The following is a 19,326-nucleotide window of genomic DNA, read 5'->3' on the forward strand; positions in this document are numbered from 1 at the left end:
CACCTTGCACTCTATTATTTATGTGACCCGTAGAATGAAATTTTCAAAATTCTGGTCCCATGGCAATCATGAAAGTTGATACCTGCATTAACTTGTTCCATTAGGTTGAACCCGAGCCTAAACCTACGGAACAATCCGATTCGAACCTATAATTTAGATATTCAGAAGTCCGTTTATCATCAATAGTAAGCCACATCATAGTAAATCATGCTGGAGAACGATTTTGGAAAAAAAAAAAAATCATGCATTGCAATATTTTGATTTGAATGATATATATTGTCTTTACATTTACTTGATAATATCTTTTAAGAGAGAGTACTAATATTTATCACCCGTTACCTTTTCAATCAAACAAAATTGGTTGACATGTCGATTTCCGTACTTTTGCTGTCCCATAATTTTGTTACAAACAAGAGGTTAAAGCCAAGAAATGTACAGAGGGACCGGGGACGCATGCATGATGACCACGATCCTGCGTATGTTTGCAAACGTGTCAATGTTACGTCGAAAGAATGCCTGCAAATAGCACGTACTGCTTTAATTTTCTTTGGTTTCCCACACGCCCCCCATCTTCTTCTATTCACGTCCCTTTAGAAACGAATGTTCTGAATGCTGGCCATTGGCGTGCACTCCCCAAGAGATTAAAGACTAAGTTTTGAAGCAGTACAACATTATTATATATAAACTAGTGGAACGAACATTGCATGTTTGTACAATATTTTTTTGTAATTGATTTGATTTATATTCAAATAGAGTAACATCATATTGTAAAAAAGTTAACGAAATGTCATACTGTAATTTGAAATTCTAATTTTTTTAGAAAAAAAAAACTTAGACCAAGAATGTGAAGCGAATGGATGTACTAATACTTAATAGGATTCTTTAATAAATAAATGAAACGTACAAAATGGCAGCAAACACATAGGCACAAAAATTGTCGAGCAAAGTGATGGGAGATTCATAAATAATTACGTACAATATATCCCTTTTTATGGAGACAGCAAGAATCGTGTTTTGAAATGGCGCATTGATTTCTTGCATATGTACATGATCTTTATAAATTAGGTGAAAGAACATTGCAATAATTCGATTTCCAATGATTATATATGGTTGTACAAATCCATATTTTTTTCAAATATTATCGGTATCTAATTAAGCTATGTGATTTATAAATTTATTTTCAATTTCATATATTATGAGCGCCTACACAAATGATTTATACATACAAGTATTTGGAAAATAAATAAATTTGATTGTTCAATCAAAATCTAGGTGGTTTGAAAAAGAACGAATGGTGTTTTAGTGGCAAATTTGATATAATAAAGTAAGTGATGCAACAAATTTTATTTGATTATATATTATATTATACAAAAATTCAGATGAGACCGTCTCATGTATCAGTTTTGTAATATAGATCTTCTACTTGAACCGACCCATGAAAATGTATTACTTTTAAGTGCAAATATGGATTGAGTCGATCTGTCTCACGAAAACCTATTCATTCACTACAAAAAAATCAGTTGTTAGCGACTGTTTCTCAACAACCGTCGTAATATTTAGCGACGCATCGTAATTTCCGTCTCTAAAACCATCGCTAATTAGATTAGCGACGGAATAAACCGTTAATTTTTTTTTTGTAGTGATCGTATTATTCTCTGATCTGGTATCTAATTATATGATCTATAGGAAATTTTTCGTGTTTACAAAATTTTATATCTAAGCTTATCTGCTGTTTTTATTCGATCAAATTATAATATTCAAAGTCTTGATTTTTCTAGTTTGCTTTACTGCGGAAACCTAAATGATATAAAGTAGACTGAACATATCAAATCTATTTATCTCTGTCACATGCCTCGTTATCTGTTCTTTCTCCTCTTTTCCAGCACTTTGGAACTTCATTTTGCTAAATAATATTTTGTAAAATCTTTTTTTTAAGGAAAAAAATAGTTAATTAAGTTGTTTATTTAGGATATATAATCGATATATTTTCAAATGCTTTAATATTGCAATTTTCAGTTGACTGTAACTCGCATTTTTTTTTTTGGTACTAAAAACTAGATATTTGAAATCATTTATAAGGTTATTATGTGTAAAAAAATTATCTCCACCAAATGTCTCCAAGAGTAATTGTCCTTTAAATTGATACAACTTGGTATTGCGTATTAGACGTCTCAAATTTTTTATTTTTTATTTTTTGTTATACTTAATGATATATATCTCTTCCATTACATATGTACGTAGTAATTAATTACTACATGTATAGATATATTCTCATCGTATATAGGACATTCACACATCAAATATAAGATGAAACAAAAACTTATTTTTCTACAATTTAAACTGGACTATTTTTAAAAGCACGTGAGCGAAAAGATTTGAAATAAAATTAGTTTCTGGTTCGAATAATTGTTATTGTGCCTCTTCCATGGGTCTGAATTTTAGTGAATGCCACCACAGCCTTCCCAGACAATCCCGGCCCCTCCGGTGACACCAGTGGCCGGGCGGCGAACTCTCCAACAGGGTGGCGGACGGCCCTTGTCGGTGGCATTAAGATCCTCTTGTTGATGTCGTTTAATGTCACGTTGCCTTCGAATCCTCCCGGTTTCACTAATGCAAATGGACACATGACCACCTTTGCCAATGCCCTTTTGCTCCTCTTTTTATGATCATTAGCCCCTGAAATTAGAGTAATGTTTAATAAAAATATATATGATTAATTTGACAAAATAAAGGGCACGCGGAGGCAATATATATGTGTGTGTGTGTGAACTTGATCAATATGAGAATACAAAAACATTTGTAAGAATTTTTATGCCGAAATCATAATTACTTATTATTGTAAATATGAGTATGGTTTACTCGTCTCACGGATAAATATCCGTAAGACATTCTCACAAGAGATCTATTAGAAAATTATGTAAATAATTAACTTTGACTTTGCAAGTTATTCCAAAAATTGAAAATAACTAAAATGTCTCTCGAATCCTTAAATAGTGGCCACATAATTAGCCAAAAAAATGATTACATAATTGCATCAACGTGAAATCCTGAGATTGCTAAAAATCTCTAAAAAAAATGATCTAATTAATTCTCCATATTCTCAAATCTTAAGCGCACACAACCTTACGTGTGTGTTTAAGATTTGAAAATACGAAGAGTTAATATATCATTTTTTCCATAGAGAGTATTCACTAATCTCAGGATTTCACTTGGATCGTCTATGCAATTAACCCAAAAAAATAAATAACTTGCAATAAAAATTTAAACATGTTAATGAAATAAACATGATCTGCTGTAACTTAAGGGCGGGTCAAACATAACTGAGCTCAAAATTAATCAAAATAAGTACAGGAACTTTGCTCTTGATGAGACTCGTGACCTACCTCCAATCGCCTCATGAATTAAGTTGTCATTTTAGAACTTGAGGAATTAAGAAATAATATACATAATTGATTAGTGCATTATGAAATGTCACAATTATGTTGCATCCTCTTTGAGAGTCAAAAAGTACTACAGTTGGAGGAATTATTTTTGAATGTTAAAGTAGAATTCTATCAAAATAAATAAATAAATATTTTAGTGTGAGAGAGAGAGTGAGAATAATACCAGAAGAAACTATAGGGTCTCTGATGTATAGATTCTCTTTATCTGGTGTGCACTGAGAGTCCATTAATGGTTCTTTAAGAGAAGAAGATAAAGAATCATATGTTTGATCTGAGACTGCTTCTTCAGGTGTTCTCATATCTGACAGAATCAAGAGAAAACACACACACACACACACACACATATATATATATATATAAACCTACTTATAAATTCAGGTCTGCATTGATTTAATACTTCAACTGGAGAAAATATATATTATATGCCATGTTTTTCGCATCGAAACCAATTAGAAATTATTTGAAAACGGATGCTAGTTTCGTTGTAAAATGTAAGAACGATTATAGCAGAAGGGACCATTTATGTATTTCAGACAAGTGAAACTAATTCTAGACAATTCTGTCTCATCATGACTAGTTAGTTACCTGAAATGGTGTCACGCTTGGTTATTTGACTCATGCCGTCAAAGTTTTCACAGCAATCCTGCATGAAATTTGAAGTCCAGCACTTCTGTGGAAACAAAAAAAAAAAAAACCATCAATCATGAAAATCATTGACAGAATGAACAAAAACCCTGTAAAATTCAAGAAAATTGTAGCTCAAGAACTTGCTATTATTCATGTTGCACGTACCATCATGGAATGGTCCACTAAATCTTGGTTTTGATCATGTTCAGCGAATAAGAACAGTCGCCTTCTCTTACAATTAAATTCAAACAAAACATCCTCAAGATAACCCGTTGAAAAATCAGCCGGCTTCAGCAGAAGGCGGAGTCCAAGTACCATTGATACTACTCTCCATCTCATCTGTTTCAAAACTTACTCAAATTTTATTACTAAATAAATATGCATGTTAAATTTGTGATAAAAATTATTGACCGGAAAAGGAAAAAAAAAAAAAGAAAAGAAGAAGAAGAAACGAAAGAAAAGGATAAAAAGGTCGTATTTTACGTACTGAATTGAAACATGTCTGCGTTGAAAACTTCAAGGTTGTGGAAATCAAAACCTAGGGAAGAGCTATGGAAGCTACCGCTGAAAGCAACCGAACTAAGCTCAGCCCATTATTTTGCCTATATGGATGGATATATACAGTGGTACTGCTATATATATATATTAGCCGGTTAATTAATTATAAGACCAAATGGTAATAATTTAAAAGCTTGAGGTAGAATTCAAATTTAAATATTTATTTTGCAAGTAATAAAGTAAGGTACTGAATTATATATCTATTATTCGAATAGAGAAAAATATGAATATCAGTAAGATAATTTAAAAGACAAAAGGGAGAAAGTTGGTAAAACAAATTAATAATATGTGTAATTAATTTAAATTATAGATTTTTCCTCCTTTTAACTTTGTTAAATATCATGGATTTAATTACAAAGGTACGAAAGCAAATGATGTGAGGAATAGAAGGTAACATGCAGTCAACGGCCAGCAAGAACTAAAGGAGGATTTGTTTCCTTGGGATTCGGGAAAACTGTCTACTTTTAATTATTTGAGTAAATAAAAATAAAAATGTGGGGGCAAACAAAATTAAATGGGGGACTAGATAATTGCAAATGGGCTATAATGGCGTGTTTGTGCGGCATGTAAAAAGGAAGTATTGAAAAGCTTTGTAAGAGAGAAAGATTGGTAGGATTGGGAATAAGATATGATTATATTTGAAAGTACTATCATTTAAATAAAAGCTTTGCAAATGAAACATGGATTCAAATTCTCGTCGTACTAGATGTTTTTTTTTTAGCTCTATTTTGGTATTTCTCGTCGTTTTATGTTAACAAATATCAGTCTCTGGAGTATCAAATTTAATCATTTAATGTCGTGGAAGAGATCGAGGAGAAGTACCTTTAACTAAGTAGAGTATATATGGACAAAACGGATCTATAATGGGTTGTATTCAATGCTCCATGGTTGAGAGACAATTCAAAATCTCTAAGGTTGCTTTCCCTTTTTATTTTTTGTTCTTCTAATTTTTTTTCCTGCTGTTTCTCCTTTTGGTTTTCGTTATCTGGCTTTTCTTTGATAATTGCCATTGTAGGGTCATTCAATCACCTTTTCCTTTTACTTTATATCGTCAAGATTTATAGCTTAGAGTAATTCACAAGGTACTGATTTTTTATTTTTTTATTTTTTATTTTACCTTTTGGGGGTGGTTTATTAACCAAAGCCTGTTTATTAGTAATAACAAAGAAGTTGCATTTAATTTGTTGATTTATGATTAATATTAAAGTGAATAAGAATTTTGTGAGACGGTTTCATGAATTTTTATTTGTGAGACGGATCAACCCTACTGATATTCACAATAAAAAGTAAAATTCTTAGCATTAAAAGTAATACTTTTTCATGGATGATCTAAATAAGAGACCCGTGAGACCGTCTCACACAAGTTTTTGCCTATTAAATTATATATATATATATATATATATATATATATATGCATGTATATATATATATATATATATATAAATCAAGAAGGATTGGACTTACAGTTTACAATTGAGCTTTGATGGATTCTCTCGTTGCCGTCGCCACCCGATATCGGACAGAAATCGATGACGGGAGTGGAATTGGGACGAAGGAAATGAATCAATTTCATTATGGGGCTATAATTTGGGTATTGTTAGACTCACATGTAAGTTCCGTTTGACATTCAAGGAACAATCGACGGTAGAAAAATTTTCTGGAACCAGACTAACTAAAGAACATAATAATGTATTATCCTAAAATTGTAATTCATTGTCAATCTAATTTGAGATCGAAAATATATTATATAATATTTAATATGATTTATATTTAAGAGGACGTGGGTCTTCAATATGTTATAAACAATTTATTGTCATTGTAAAAATTTATTCTAGGTGCATTTAAATTTTTTGTCAAATTTATTGTGAATGTCGATAATTATAACTAACAAACTTAGAAAATAATGATTATTAAGTATTTGAATCATGATCTTGATTATTAATAGATCGAATTAATTCATAAAAATTTGTTATAGTTTTAAATTATTATTTGGATAGCATTAATGAAATTATATTAAATATGTAATAGAGATAACATGTGAAATTTCGAATTTTAAGTGAATTAAATATTAAAGTTACAAGTAAATTACATGAACAGATTATTTTAGTAAAAAAATAATTGATGATCATAAAATAAAAACAGTAAAAATATCAATTTTTTAAATAAAAGTATAGATATTATGTTATTTTATAATATACATTCAATAATGACAAAATTGTATTAAACTCCAAAAGATCATTTATTTTTTTGATAATCCAAATATTTTTTATTTTTAAATAATTGTACAAACACGAAAAGAATTATTGTTGGGGAACGAAGCGAAGAAGAAAGCAACTTTACTTTGAGCTGATATGATTAGCGGCGAAATGGATACTGCAGAGATTGTTATTTTCTGTTGAAATTTAGATCAAATTGTTATCCTCTCCATACAGACGACACAACTCCTTCCCCCATCAACACCGTACTTCCTGCTTCTGTTCCGCTACTCGATGACCCTTTTATATCCCACTTCTGTCGGGTATCATTCCCTTTTACGCGCGTCATCTTTTTCGTTCCCATCCTGTCCCAGTTCCCAGAATCCGCCGATAGCCTGTTTTTTGGAGGTCGAGCCAATTCCATTAGAGTGGAACTGAATGGTAGCAGTAGTGGAAAGGGCAGCGGTGGTGATAAAATCGATAATCTTGGTAGGGGTAGTGATATGTCGGAAGAATCATGTGAGTGTGTGGAAGTGATTGTGGTAGGCAGTAGGAAGGATGCTATGCTCGATTTCTGCTCTGGGTCGCCACTCGTTTCCCCTGTGCTGAGATTTTGGTATGCGTTTAATGTATCTTTGGTCCAAAAGTATATTATTAAAAACCATTCATAAAAATTGAATTTTTTTTATTTATCTGAGGTGGCCATTGCATGCATCGGTTGTTCTGGTTACTACGCTTTTACATGTGTATGGGTGTGTAATTTTAGCTTATGAATTTGAGCTTTATCAAGTAGGTGATTACAGAACTATTTATTTGGGTTGATAATTGCATATTTTGGTGTTTTACAGCTGGTAATATAGCATTAGGTCAGAAATAAAATTGACTTCTTAGGTTATGTAGTCTAATGGATTCCTTTACGAAGTAGGAAGAAGCATACTGTATAAATTGTATGAGATGATACGCTGAGTGGACGATGGATTAGAGATGGTGAATTTCAAATTCCTTTACTTGGTTGTATTGACAAAATTCAAGTATATTTGAATGGTAATTATGATGGACGAGTGTATTATAAATATATCCCTCAAATCCTTACCCAAATCAAGTTTATATCCTCAAATCAAATCCATCAATCCAAAAGCTACTCAAGGCTCTGTTAAATAAATATGCAGAGCCCTTCGAAAATAAAATAAATAAATATGCAGAGCTGGATGCTGGTAAAATGGGAGAAGTTTTCAAACTTACCGAATCAAGGTCCGTGAAGTAGATATAATTCAGAGAATGCAGTTTATCGAGGCTTCGTTATGTTTGATAGACAGCAATAACTATTCTCCAGGCTGTTTCCTTGTACAAGATGAAACGTAGACCAAACTTAGACAGCAATAACTATTCTCCAAGCTGTGATATGGTTCACTGCAGATTTTCTATACAATTTACTTGTGTATAGATTAGCAACCAGTCCAAGAACTTATAGGATTTTGCTGATGGGAAGTCTCAACACCCCCCTTCATCTAGATCTCCATATTTCATTCAATCACTTCCATGAGTTTTGTACAATTTATGGAATTATGACTATTCCTTTTTCTTTGCAAAATTGTTGTATTAATTTTGTTCCCATTATCATCTTAACATTATACCGCACAAATTTGTTCCCATTATCTTAACATTATTAATTTTGATTTCATTGCTTTTGATTTATAACAGGAATGTTGTTGTAAACGACTCAGAGCAGGCTCAATTGCAGCAAAGATTTACCAAACAAGGTTGAGTTTGACTTTAACTGTTCTCTTTTGCCTAGAGTTCGATGTTTCCCTTGTTGGTTCAATATAATGTTTTGATCTCCCGCAGTAGTTTTCTATCTTTATCATATTTATGTGAAGTGTTAGCAAACCATTTTTATATTCACTATGTAAACCATTAATGCGACTGACGTGGAAGCCAAACAAATTAATATATGTAAAGAGGTAGTGTGGAAACATGATTTGGATTAATTCACATCAACAATATTTGGTTTGGCTTATATCATGCCATATACTCTTACATTTGTTCTAATTTTAGAACTTTTAGCATGTAACAACTTAATTAATTCGGAGACATTTTCACTTATAGGACCTGTTGCAGTGCTTCTTTTCACTTCTCTTTTGGTCAATCTCTTTGTGTTTTTGCAGATCGCACTCCAAGAATGGTGGAAGATTTTTCTGAGCGGCAGTCTTCTAGCAAAGCATTCATACTTGTTTGTACATTTTTTGTCTCTCTTTCGATTATCTGTTTCTCGCTTTATTTGAGGTTTTTGCCTTCTAGTTTGCTGTTGGGAGGCAACTAAAATACAATCGCACAATCTATCAGTTTTTTCAATTGGCATTAATATTACAGCGTACGATTTCCTTCCGGTTCTCATTGGAGTTGATGTTTCTTCGAAACTATAAGAATAAACTCAAGATTTCCAGAAGCATCCTTTCCTCAAATTTTTATCTTCAAGTTGTCAAGTGAATTCAAATATCTTGATTTGATTGATTTCTGCATCATTATGCGTTGCATGGATAATATGTGTGTCAAAAAGTTATCATCTCTATAAGATTTCGTAATCAAGTCCGTGAGTGGAACTCTACTTTAAATAGTTCTTCCATGTGGGCCCGGGAAGGTTTTACCAAGTAGGAGGAAGGCCTTTCAGGCATTTTGTTGAAGGTGGCATGAATTGTGGCCACGACTTCATTTTTCAATGTCTGTTTCCCTCTTTCTTTCTCCCCTCTTCACCTGCTTCCTTTTTGTTCTTTCTGTTGGGGAATTGGTACACACACACACACACACAATATACTTGAGAAGTAAATGTTTGGGGGAGATTATATGATGTGAGGTCAGACTGTCATTCCGGCGGTCTGTACTTCTTCGCCGTTGATTATGCTCTGAACAATGTGTGAACTGTAAGTTGTTGCATAAATTTCAGACCTTTGATTGGTAATTTTGTCCTTTAATGAAACAATCACAGTTTGTGTATGTTAATAATTTCAAGGTTTCAGAAAAAAATATAAAAGGAATGCAGTACCTGAAGGAAGTATCTGTTTTGACGTTTGTATCTTGTTGAATTACTTTAGACATACAGTGGACAATTGCTTTGAGCTTCTTGTTTGACTCTCTCTTGTTCGTAATTCGAATTACAAGAAGCCTGCGTTATTGATATAGAATTAGCAAACGTCAAATTCTGATCAGCTTTTCAGACTGCTATATTGTAATTTGGTATCCTGTTTCAATAATTCAGAGATCTATATATTCTTGGATCTGTTAGATGTTATTCCACTGCTTATGTCTCATAGTGATAATCTCATCTAGGCGGTTAAATTATGTCTTTCCTTTTTTTTCTCCTTTATTATATAGGTAGCTAGTGCAGCTTATGGTTCAGAACATATCATTGCCCTCAACGTTCTCAGCAATATCAAGGCAGGAAATGGGCTTGTGGTGGGAATAATATTGAAGCCATTTAGCTTTGAAGGACGGAGACGCCAAAATGAAGTATCACATTTTCCTTTCTGATTTATATGACACAGGGTTCTGATTATTTATAGGGTGTCACCACTCACCAGAATGGTATATTGTTGCTCAGATATAAATGCATTCTGAAGTCTGATGTTTCAATTGGAAATTAAATAAAATTAAATCATGTTCTTGATCCTGGAAGTTGTATTGTATTCATATCTGATTTTTTTAAATCTGCAATGAATGGAAATATTCCATTGCAGGTCAACGAATTAGTTGGCAGGATTCAAATGCAGTCAAATTTTTCCATTGGTAAGTAATATCTTGGTTGTGCATTTTATGTGTCTTCTTTGTTTCGATAATGTTCCAATTTCTGGCTGTTATACGTAATAAGTTGACTTCCTTTTGAATTTTGTACAGGCATAGCATATAAAAATCCCTCCTTGAATTTGAATTATGCAAGCATATGATGGTGTTTTAAGACTTGAGCAGCATTACAAGAATATGTTTTATTCTTGATAACATGAAATTTTTTAGCATGTTGATCCTAATTTTATTCAGTGTTGACTAATGGATAGTCCTGTTCATTGACTAAAATTAGTAGCATAAAAGCTGTTCTTCTTCCTCTGGCCAATTTGTAATGATCTAATACTTCCATAGCTCTTCGCCTTGAACCCACAACTTGTTAAAGGACAACGTTCTTTAATACATGTTTGCTACTGTTAAAAGTTGAAAAATTATTTTGTAAATTTGGTCCCTTTCCTATAGGAGAATAATTTTATCAGGCTTTCCCATGAGTCTTCCAGAAGACATTTTCATTTATGCATTATGGATGTTTTTTTATTCTTAGTTCACATTCCTCGGAAATTCTTGAGAATCAACATTGATGTATTTCATCTTTTTTGGCTAATCGTTTCAACGAATAGTTTTTCTGGCAACTTCTGACCATGTTTTTAAAATTTAAAAGAATGTAAGGCTGAAAAACCTTCCGTGATTGTAAAATTTCAAGCACATATTCATGGATTGTTGATACATGGAAAATTTCCGAAGTTACATTTTGTTATTGTTGATACTTTTACACTTCTTCAAAATGATCATCCTACTAAGGATTGGACGTTGAAAGCTTGTATTAATTTATGATGGCTGCAGTTCTTGATACTGATACACTTTTGGAGAATGACTTGGTGACGCTGGATGAAGCTTTGAGAACTTCTAATAATACCGTGCTGATGGCCATGAATGCGATCTCCATTATCATCTCTGTATGCAAACCTTGATGCCTCTAGTTTGAGTTTTGATGTATCCTTGTAATACTAGTTTTGTTTAATGCAAATTTGATTTATTAATTCTTTTAATTGGTAAATTATGTCATGTGATTGACAGGAGAGATGTGTAAAGCTTTTGAATAAAAAGGATAATTCAATCAGAGAAATTCAGTTTCTTGAGTTTAGAAAAGTGAGTTTCCTTGAAATTTTAATTACTAATGCTTTCCCTGTTTATATAGTCTAATTCTACAATTTATAAAATATGTACCATAATATCTTTTTGCTGCATCACACCTTTTTATGTTGCTGGTGCTTTCAACCTGGATCCTCTTGGTTACGTTTTCTTCAGGATGACATCGGAATGCAGTAAATGCTACGATATCGATACATAAATAATCGTGATAATGTGGATCCATGTCTTTTATGGTGTTAAGTATTTCTAAAAGCTAATAACCGTGAAAGAATTTTTACGGAAGACATAATTATTTCATTCAATGCTTCAAAGTTAATGACACAACCGATTTTTCTGAATATATAAAAGACTCTTACAACTAAAAGATAAGATCTATCTGATTTAAAAATAAAAAGAAGAGATAAACCTAACCACTTATCCTAACAATATTTATCAATACTTCCCCTCTAGTTGGAAAGTACAAGTTATACATCTTCTCAATCATTTTTTCGAACAACGGCCTAAATAGGCTTTTTGTTAGGATATTGGCATTTTGTTCCATTAGGACATATGTTATGAAGATTGTTCTATCATCAATATTCTCTTTTATAAAATGTCAATCAGCGTTTAGTTCGATCATGATGCATCGGATTTTGACAAATATTTCACGCGGCCCTATTATCACAAAATAATTTCAATGGCATCCCTGTATTCATTTTCAGCTCATCCAGCAACATTCTCAGCCATAAAGCTTTACACACACCATGAGCTATTGATCTTAATTTAGCTTCGGCACTGCTCCTTGCTACTACTGGTTTTTTCTTACTCATTCAATTGACCAAGTTTCCCCAGACAAAAGAACAATATCCTGATGTGGATCTTCTGTCACTTATTGATCCGACCCAATCTGCATGAGTAAATATCTGAATGCTTCTTGCATATGTTTCTTCCTGTGGATCATGCATAAATCAGCTCACACAACTCACAGAAAAGGTTATGTCTCGTCTAGTATGAGCAAGATAAATCAGTTTTCCTACTAGATGTTGATATTTTCCTTTCTCCACAGAAATACCACTCACCGATTTCTCCCAGCTTTTTATTTGGATCCATGGATGTATCGATCGGTTTGCATCTTAACATTCCTGTCTCATTCAGAAGATCCAACACATACTTTCGTTGAGAAACTGGGATTCCTGATTTGTTCCTCGCCACTTCCATACCAAGAAAGTACCTCAATTTTCCCATGTCCTTCATTTCTAACTTTGCTGCGAGTTTCCCTTTTAGCTTCATCTAAATCATCTCCAGTGAGAACAATGTCATACACGTAGACAATAAGAATAGTTATTTTTCCATCATTATGTCTATAAAATAATGTATGATCAATATGTGCAGAAAATCAGGTTTTAGAATTGCTTAAGTGAACTTGTCTGACCATGCTCGCGGGGATTGCTTTAAACCGTACAGTGACTTCCTCAAGCTGCAAACTTTACCACTCTTACTTTCCCCATCAAAACCAGGTGGTAGTTCCATGTATACCTCTTCTTCAAGAGCTCCATTAAAAAAAGCATTCTTTACGTCAAGTTGATACAATGGCCAATCTAGGTTTGTTGCTAAAGATAACAAAACTCGTACTGTATTTATCTTTGCAACTGGGGCACAAGTTTCTTGATAATCCACACCTTAGGTTTGTGTATGTCCCTTTGCAACCAATCTTGCCTTGTAACGTTCAACTGAGTCATCAACACCCAGTATTTAATTGTGAAGACCCACCTGCAACCAACAATCATTTTTTCCTTGGGTTTCTGAACAATCTCCTAAGTTCCATTCATTTCCAGTGCCCGCATTTCTTCTAGAGCAGCTTGTTTCCATCTTGGATAGTTCCAAGCTTCTTGGATTGTAGTTGGGACTTTATTGCTTGACATATTTGAAATCAATGCCTGAACAGAAGCAGATAAATGTTCATATGCCACATACATAGCTGCCGGATGTTGTGTGCAAGACCTGGTTCCCTTTCGTAACGCAATTGGAACATCAAGGTCCGGAGAAGGGATATGTTGCAACACGCCTACAGTATTCTTTGACCCAGATTCCGAGTTGGAGACTTGGCTGCCAAGGATTTCTGTTTCTACTACATTGTCTGAATGTTTCTTTCGTGAGAAATGCAAAGGAAACGGCTGTAACAGTTCTCCCTCTGCCATTGACGGTCACAGAGTAGTAGAAGTAGGCTGCGCAATAGGACTAACAGGGCTCGATGCAGAATCTGACAAAGGAGGGTTCAAGGAGGGATAAAGATCCCATGTATACTCCCAAGCAGTTAGAAGGACCAAGTCTGAATTTTTATGTTCTTCATCAAAGGTGAATGAAGTAGCAGAAATTTTCTTTGGAAAGAAGGGCTGTGTTTCGAATAAAGTGACATATCGAGAAACAAAGTATTTTTTTAATCATAAAAGCTAATAACTGCGAAAGAATTGATATGGAAGACACAATAATTTAATTCAATGCTTCAAAGTTAATGATACAACTGATGTTCCAGAATATATAAAAAGACTCTTACAACTGAAAGATAAGATCAATCTAATTTAAAAATAAAAAGAAGAGATAAACCAAACCACTTATCCTAACAAAACCTATCAACACTTGTCAACAATTTCAGACGTTCTTTTCTTTCCTCGGCTCACTCAACCCTGACCATTTCATTTCCAGATTGTCGAGAGGTACAATAAAGCCAGAATTGGATTTGGAGCTGGTTACAATGTCAGGACTTCACTCTTAAGATCCACAAATGACTGTCCTTTCCTTGGTGTGGATTTAAAGGTATGACCCTTGCGATCCTTATGGATTTTGGATTTCGTTGTGAAACCATTCTTTGCTTTTGTTATTTGCTATTTCATGACAAATAATTAGTTTCTTACATCTGGACTTGTTTCTGCGGCCTGTGTATATGTTTTCATTTTTTTCATGATTATTTAGTTTAGCTTCTATCTTTTGTTTGGCAGGATATTGATGGTGTAATTTTATGCATCTTTGCGAGCTCAGATGTTACTGATTGTGGTGATGCAACTACCATTTTTCAAACTGTTCGACAAACTATAGGATGGAACAGTGAAATGATTGTATCTATAGTTCATGAATCCAGTCTGGAGCCTAGTGTGATACTGACTACAGTGATTGCTTTTGGGTGAGATTCCATGTCAACCAATTCAACAAACTTGTGAACTCTGGACACTAGAGAAGTCTTGTTTGCTATTATATGCCCATGTGGTTGGTGGATGTTAGTTGATGCTAGTTACATGTTTTTTTATAGGTTTATGGATAATTTAATTCATTTCTTAACTTCAGCATTCTTGATAAAACCCAATTTATCCACAATAATGTGAGATGGATACAAAATCATTTAAATTTGCAAAACTTACTGTTAGTGTTGAGCAAAGAAATAATGGATAAACTTTGGTGGTTCTGGAGAATCGTAGTTAACTTTGTTTAGTTTCTGCCTCAGTTCGTTTGATCGTGTATGCTTTTTAATCAGGGAGAGCAAACAGCGGCTGGCTCCGAAAAAAGGCATATTCTCTGATCTGGGTCGACATTTTCCTTTTATATTTGATACATTTAGGAAGAAATTTCAGCAGTGTATCAGCACTGAAGAAGCCTATCTATCTAAGAATTCGGATGATTCTGATATGGTGAATTCATCAGTGCATGATATTTTTTATGCAAATTCTACTGACGGTGCTCCTGAAACAGATGCTAACTCTAGCAAAAACCAACCTCTGTTTCACAATTCAGAACTCAGTTTTTCAAGGTTCCACTTTCAATCTCGTTTCCCTCGTTTCCCAGAAACGTTAAATAGTGTCAGTAGCCTATTTTTGCATTTAATTATTACTACTACTGAAATTGCAGTTTTAATTCTGGAGACCAAGACTTGGAATTTTGGCAGGCCAACTCTAATTCTTCCATCCATGATCCATATGCTGAAGGTAAATTTTGAAGATGCTTTGGTTATATTTCTGCTTTCAAATTTAATGATAACAAATTTGCAATTCAAAAGACAATGAATTAATTCTCGTTGGAATGGTTATTTAGCACCGAAAATGTTCAAGAGGGAGCTTTTCACTCGAGGAAATTTTGGGCCTGGTCATTCTACTGATCTGTCAATGTACAACGACAGTTCTTCGGAGTCATCTGACAGTGTCAGCATCTACAAACTTCCTGTAGGTGTAAAACAATTAGAGAAGTCAGAGGATACACTTTTCACCTCAAACACTGAGAATGGAGCAGATGGAAAAGTTGGTGACAGTAAGAAGAAACAGCCTCAGGCTTCTTTGTTATCTTTGAGTGAATCAATGGAGGCTGCTGATTATTCTCTAGCAGATTTCAACCATAATACTTCTGTATTAAAAAGACGAAAATTTACCAGTAATTCTGAGAAGCAGGGAGTACTTTCCACCCGTGCTGCATCCATGTTGGTAAAATTACACTCGCCCCTGACAAATCAATATACGACCTTTTGAATTCATTTGTTGTATTCTTAGAACCACGCATGAAACTTTCAAAGATATTTGAAGTTCAAACGACCTGCATTTATTAAATGACCTTTATTCATAAACCAACTGTTTGTTTTTTCCATGTGTTTCTATGCCTTCTTGCTTGAGTAACTACTCTTCTTGAGCATTAGCCCAGCCTGAAGTTTTAAGTTTTTTATTCTTTTATTTTGTTTACTTCTGTCTTCTAGACTGAAGTTTAAAGTTATTCTGAAAAATGAGCTCAATGGATAATGTCGGTGCCAAATGATCGGATATTTTTACCTCTTTTCCTTACGATGAATGTGATCGGATATATTTACCTCTCTTCCTTATGATGAATTACCTATTCCTTCTTCAGTAATTTTAATTTATCATTTTTGTTTCCTACGTTCCCATGTGCTACTCTAAAAAATTGACAGTTGTCTGTCCCTGGTTTAGATAAATGCCCCATTATTTTTCATCAGAGTTCCAGTTACAGCATTCTTTTTATATATATTGTGTTTTGACCTTTTTAACTTCTTTTTTCCTTATTCTGCATGTATCTCGATTCTTTCCGGAGACTTGCATAAACTCAGATTTCTTCCACAATATATATACTATTGCATTTTATATTTTTAAACTAATTTTACGCTTTTGATTCAGAGTTTAGTAAGAATTTATCAGTTAGTCAATCCTTCTTCAAATACCAGTTAATCCTTCTTTTTCCGTGGGCTAGCACATAAGATAAGGTGTCGAGAAGTTTATGATACATTATAATGACCCCAACGATTCAAATTGTCCATGGAAGAAATTTATTCTTATTACTGGTGCAATATTAGTTTAGGAAGTCTATAATATTTTTTTTTTTCCCTAAAATAGAGTCTTGAAAGACATTCCACACAGTCTACAATTAATTTCGTCTTTGTTGAGACACTAATTCCTTTGTTTTGAAATCTTCATGTTCTCCATATACAATTGTCCCAGCGTTCATTCTATTTGCTGGAAAACTTTGAGATTTCAATTAAAGGACCATCCATCATCATTCTCTTAAAATTGTAATTAGATTGTGATTGTTTGTTGTGCAAAGGAATCGGAGAGAGATTCTGAGAAGAAGTGGAATCGCGTGGTCGAAATGAAATATCGGGGCGGAATATACAAGGGGCGTACCCAAGGCGGGCTTCCTGAAGGAAAGGTATTCCATCATACATCTGAAAAACTAGCAAGTACATTTTCTTTCTTGAGGATCAGTAGTAAATGGTGAATCTATCAGGGTCGTTTGTTGCTTGGGGATGGAAGCATCTATGACGGGATGTGGCGCTACGGTAAGAGATCCGGATTAGGTACATTCTGCTTCAACAATGGGGATGTTTTCCAGGGATCGTGGAGGGATGATGTCATGCATGGCAAGGTAGCATTGATATCCCACTTCAGACATTTAAATATTTGCAGTCTGCTTCATTTGTTTGACTTTTTGTTGTTGCAGTTGCTACACGATTCCTCTTTGCATTGGATCGCTAATTTCAAACTAGAAGAATACATTCTTATATATGTTATATCATTTGACTGGGGGCTGACTCACAAAATCATGGCAATTGATATATCTGGGGCGAAACATTGATTTTCAAAAAAATGTATGCATGAAATCGTAACTTGTTTTCGTGTGAGTTGGCAATCACCCCCACCCTTGTCCTCGTGATTTGTCACCTACACCGAGAAGCTTTAATTACCATTAACTGTTCCTAATTCTGCTCTATGGATTTCTCTGATACATAGGGTTGGTTTTACTTTCATACTGGCGATAGATGGTTTGTGAACTTCTGGAAAGGGAAGGCAAATGGAGAAGGCCGCTTCTACTCAAAGCTCGGTGACGTATTCTTTGGTCAATTCAAAGAGGGATGGCGGCATGGTCACTTTCTTCATATCAACGTTGATGGAACAAGGTTAGTTTATAACTTTTTTCTTCTCTTTGAAGCTTCAATTCTTGTTACTTGGTTATTTTGGTGATTTCTAGTTGATGATATACTTACCATGTAGTATAGGATACACCCTTTTCTTCTCTATGTTCGACTTTGCGACACCTAAATATTATTACTATTGTCGGAAAAGTTCCTTTACAATATTGAAATCGAACCAAATTCAACTTGAACGCTGGATCTATCGAATTATCCATGAGATGGAGATCCCATTCTTTATATGCTATTGTTTGTCGCTGATGCTTATTGATAACACGATGTTCAATGGAGTAAGTCTCTTGTGAGACGGTCTCACGAATCTTTATTTGTGAGACGAGTCAATCCCTACCGATATGCATAATAAAAAGTAATACTCATAGCATAAAAAGTAATAATTTTTCATGGATGACCCAAATAAAAGATCTGTCTCACAAAATACGACCCGTGAGACCGTCTCACACAAGTTTTTGCCTGTTCAATGATGGATTTTAAAAACCATTTCATGAATCGTTTAAAACTCTTGTGCTATCTCATTTCCAAGTTTGTGAATACGCACACCCCAAAGTTCGCTGAATCTTTATCCGGTCAAGCATTTATCTATTTTGGTCCACAGGAGTCGCGAGGTTTGGGACGAAGGCGTGCTTGTTAGCAACGAACTATTGGATGCTGAGGCCGAAGATAGTTGAAATTTCACTGGAAATTGTTATACATAATGTGAATATGGAATTAAAGTTTGTTCTCTAGTCACCATTAATGTGTTGATTGCTCTGGTGAATGCTACATTTTGTTAATTTCCAAATTATGAAAAGTCATCAAAGCAAGTATGAACATTTGATTAATGAAATATTCTTGTAATATTTAGTAAGTAACAACATAATATTTGTTATCCTTCAATCCATATTTTTTATTAAAATTCCATCCTTTATCCTTCAATATAATATCATATATAATAAGAAATTAAATTTCCCGGATTCGGTTCGTACTTTGGAACCTCAGTAACACAAGTCTAATCCCAAATCAATTAATGTATTATATTAAATTGTTATGTAATTATATATTTAATTATGCATAATTTCGACATTTGGCTGATAATTGGCGGTTTCCTGTAATCTAGATGGTCCAAAATGGCCTGCCTTTTGAAACTTAT

General features: G+C 33.7%; 2 protein-coding genes across 5 annotated transcripts; one reads left to right on the plus strand and one right to left on the minus strand.

Moving 5' to 3' along the window:
• Positions 1-2,260: 2,260 nt before the first annotated feature.
• LOC142554382 (protein XRI1) lies at positions 2,261-4,700 on the minus strand. 2 transcript variants are annotated; one of them, XM_075665050.1, is made up of 5 exons: positions 4,558-4,700; positions 4,236-4,409; positions 4,029-4,113; positions 3,607-3,678; positions 2,261-2,676 (listed from the first exon to the last, which is right to left on the minus strand). In XM_075665050.1, the coding sequence occupies exons 2-5, from the start codon at positions 4,407-4,409 to the stop codon at positions 2,387-2,389; spliced, it is 621 nt and encodes a 206-aa protein (XP_075521165.1). In that variant the 5' UTR covers positions 4,558-4,700; the 3' UTR covers positions 2,261-2,386. The 2 variants fall into 2 exon arrangements, with proteins under 2 accessions (XP_075521165.1, XP_075521164.1); XM_075665049.1 differs by having other exon boundaries at positions 3,607-3,744.
• Positions 4,701-6,939: 2,239 nt separating this feature from the next.
• LOC142552746 (protein ACCUMULATION AND REPLICATION OF CHLOROPLASTS 3, chloroplastic) lies at positions 6,940-19,065 on the plus strand. Of its 3 annotated transcripts, none has more exons than XM_075662537.1 (16): positions 6,940-7,439; positions 8,525-8,583; positions 8,989-9,053; positions 10,193-10,327; positions 10,555-10,603; positions 11,441-11,553; positions 11,675-11,746; positions 14,432-14,542; positions 14,725-14,906; positions 15,255-15,527; positions 15,626-15,702; positions 15,809-16,191; positions 17,315-17,419; positions 17,498-17,635; positions 18,001-18,167; positions 18,793-19,065. In XM_075662537.1, the coding sequence occupies exons 1-16, from the start codon at positions 7,327-7,329 to the stop codon at positions 18,863-18,865; spliced, it is 2,115 nt and encodes a 704-aa protein (XP_075518652.1). In that variant the 5' UTR covers positions 6,940-7,326; the 3' UTR covers positions 18,866-19,065. The 3 variants fall into 3 exon arrangements, with proteins under 3 accessions (XP_075518652.1, XP_075518653.1, XP_075518654.1); XM_075662538.1 differs by having other exon boundaries at positions 7,339-7,439; positions 8,989-9,057; positions 10,193-10,402; XM_075662539.1 differs by having other exon boundaries at positions 7,340-7,439; positions 8,989-9,057.
• The last annotated feature ends 261 nt before the right edge of the window (positions 19,066-19,326 follow it).

Source organism: Primulina tabacum, chromosome 8, assembly GCF_025594145.1.
Source record: "Primulina tabacum isolate GXHZ01 chromosome 8, ASM2559414v2, whole genome shotgun sequence".
Taxonomy (NCBI): Eukaryota; Viridiplantae; Streptophyta; class Magnoliopsida; order Lamiales; family Gesneriaceae; genus Primulina; species Primulina tabacum.

Bases quoted from the DNA above. Each gene is read 5' to 3' on its own strand.
- LOC142554382 (XM_075665049.1), bottom strand. From the start codon at position 4,409: ATGAGATGGAGAGTAGTATCAATGGTACTTGGACTCCGCCTTCTGCTG. The intron at 4,114-4,235 runs GTACGTGCAACA...TTGTTTCCACAG, and splicing joins TAGTGGACCATTCCATGATG to AAGTGCTGGACTTCAAATTT. The intron at 2,677-3,606 runs GTATTATTCTCA...CTCTAATTTCAG, and splicing joins AGACCCTATAGTTTCTTCTG to GGGCTAATGATCATAAAAAG.
- LOC142552746 (XM_075662537.1), top strand. From the start codon at position 7,327: ATGTCGGAAGAATCATGTGAGTGTGTGGAAGTGATTGTGGTAGGCAGT. The intron at 8,584-8,988 runs GTTGAGTTTGAC...GTGTTTTTGCAG, and splicing joins GCAAAGATTTACCAAACAAG to ATCGCACTCCAAGAATGGTG. The intron at 14,543-14,724 runs GTATGACCCTTG...TTTGTTTGGCAG, and splicing joins TCCTTGGTGTGGATTTAAAG to GATATTGATGGTGTAATTTT.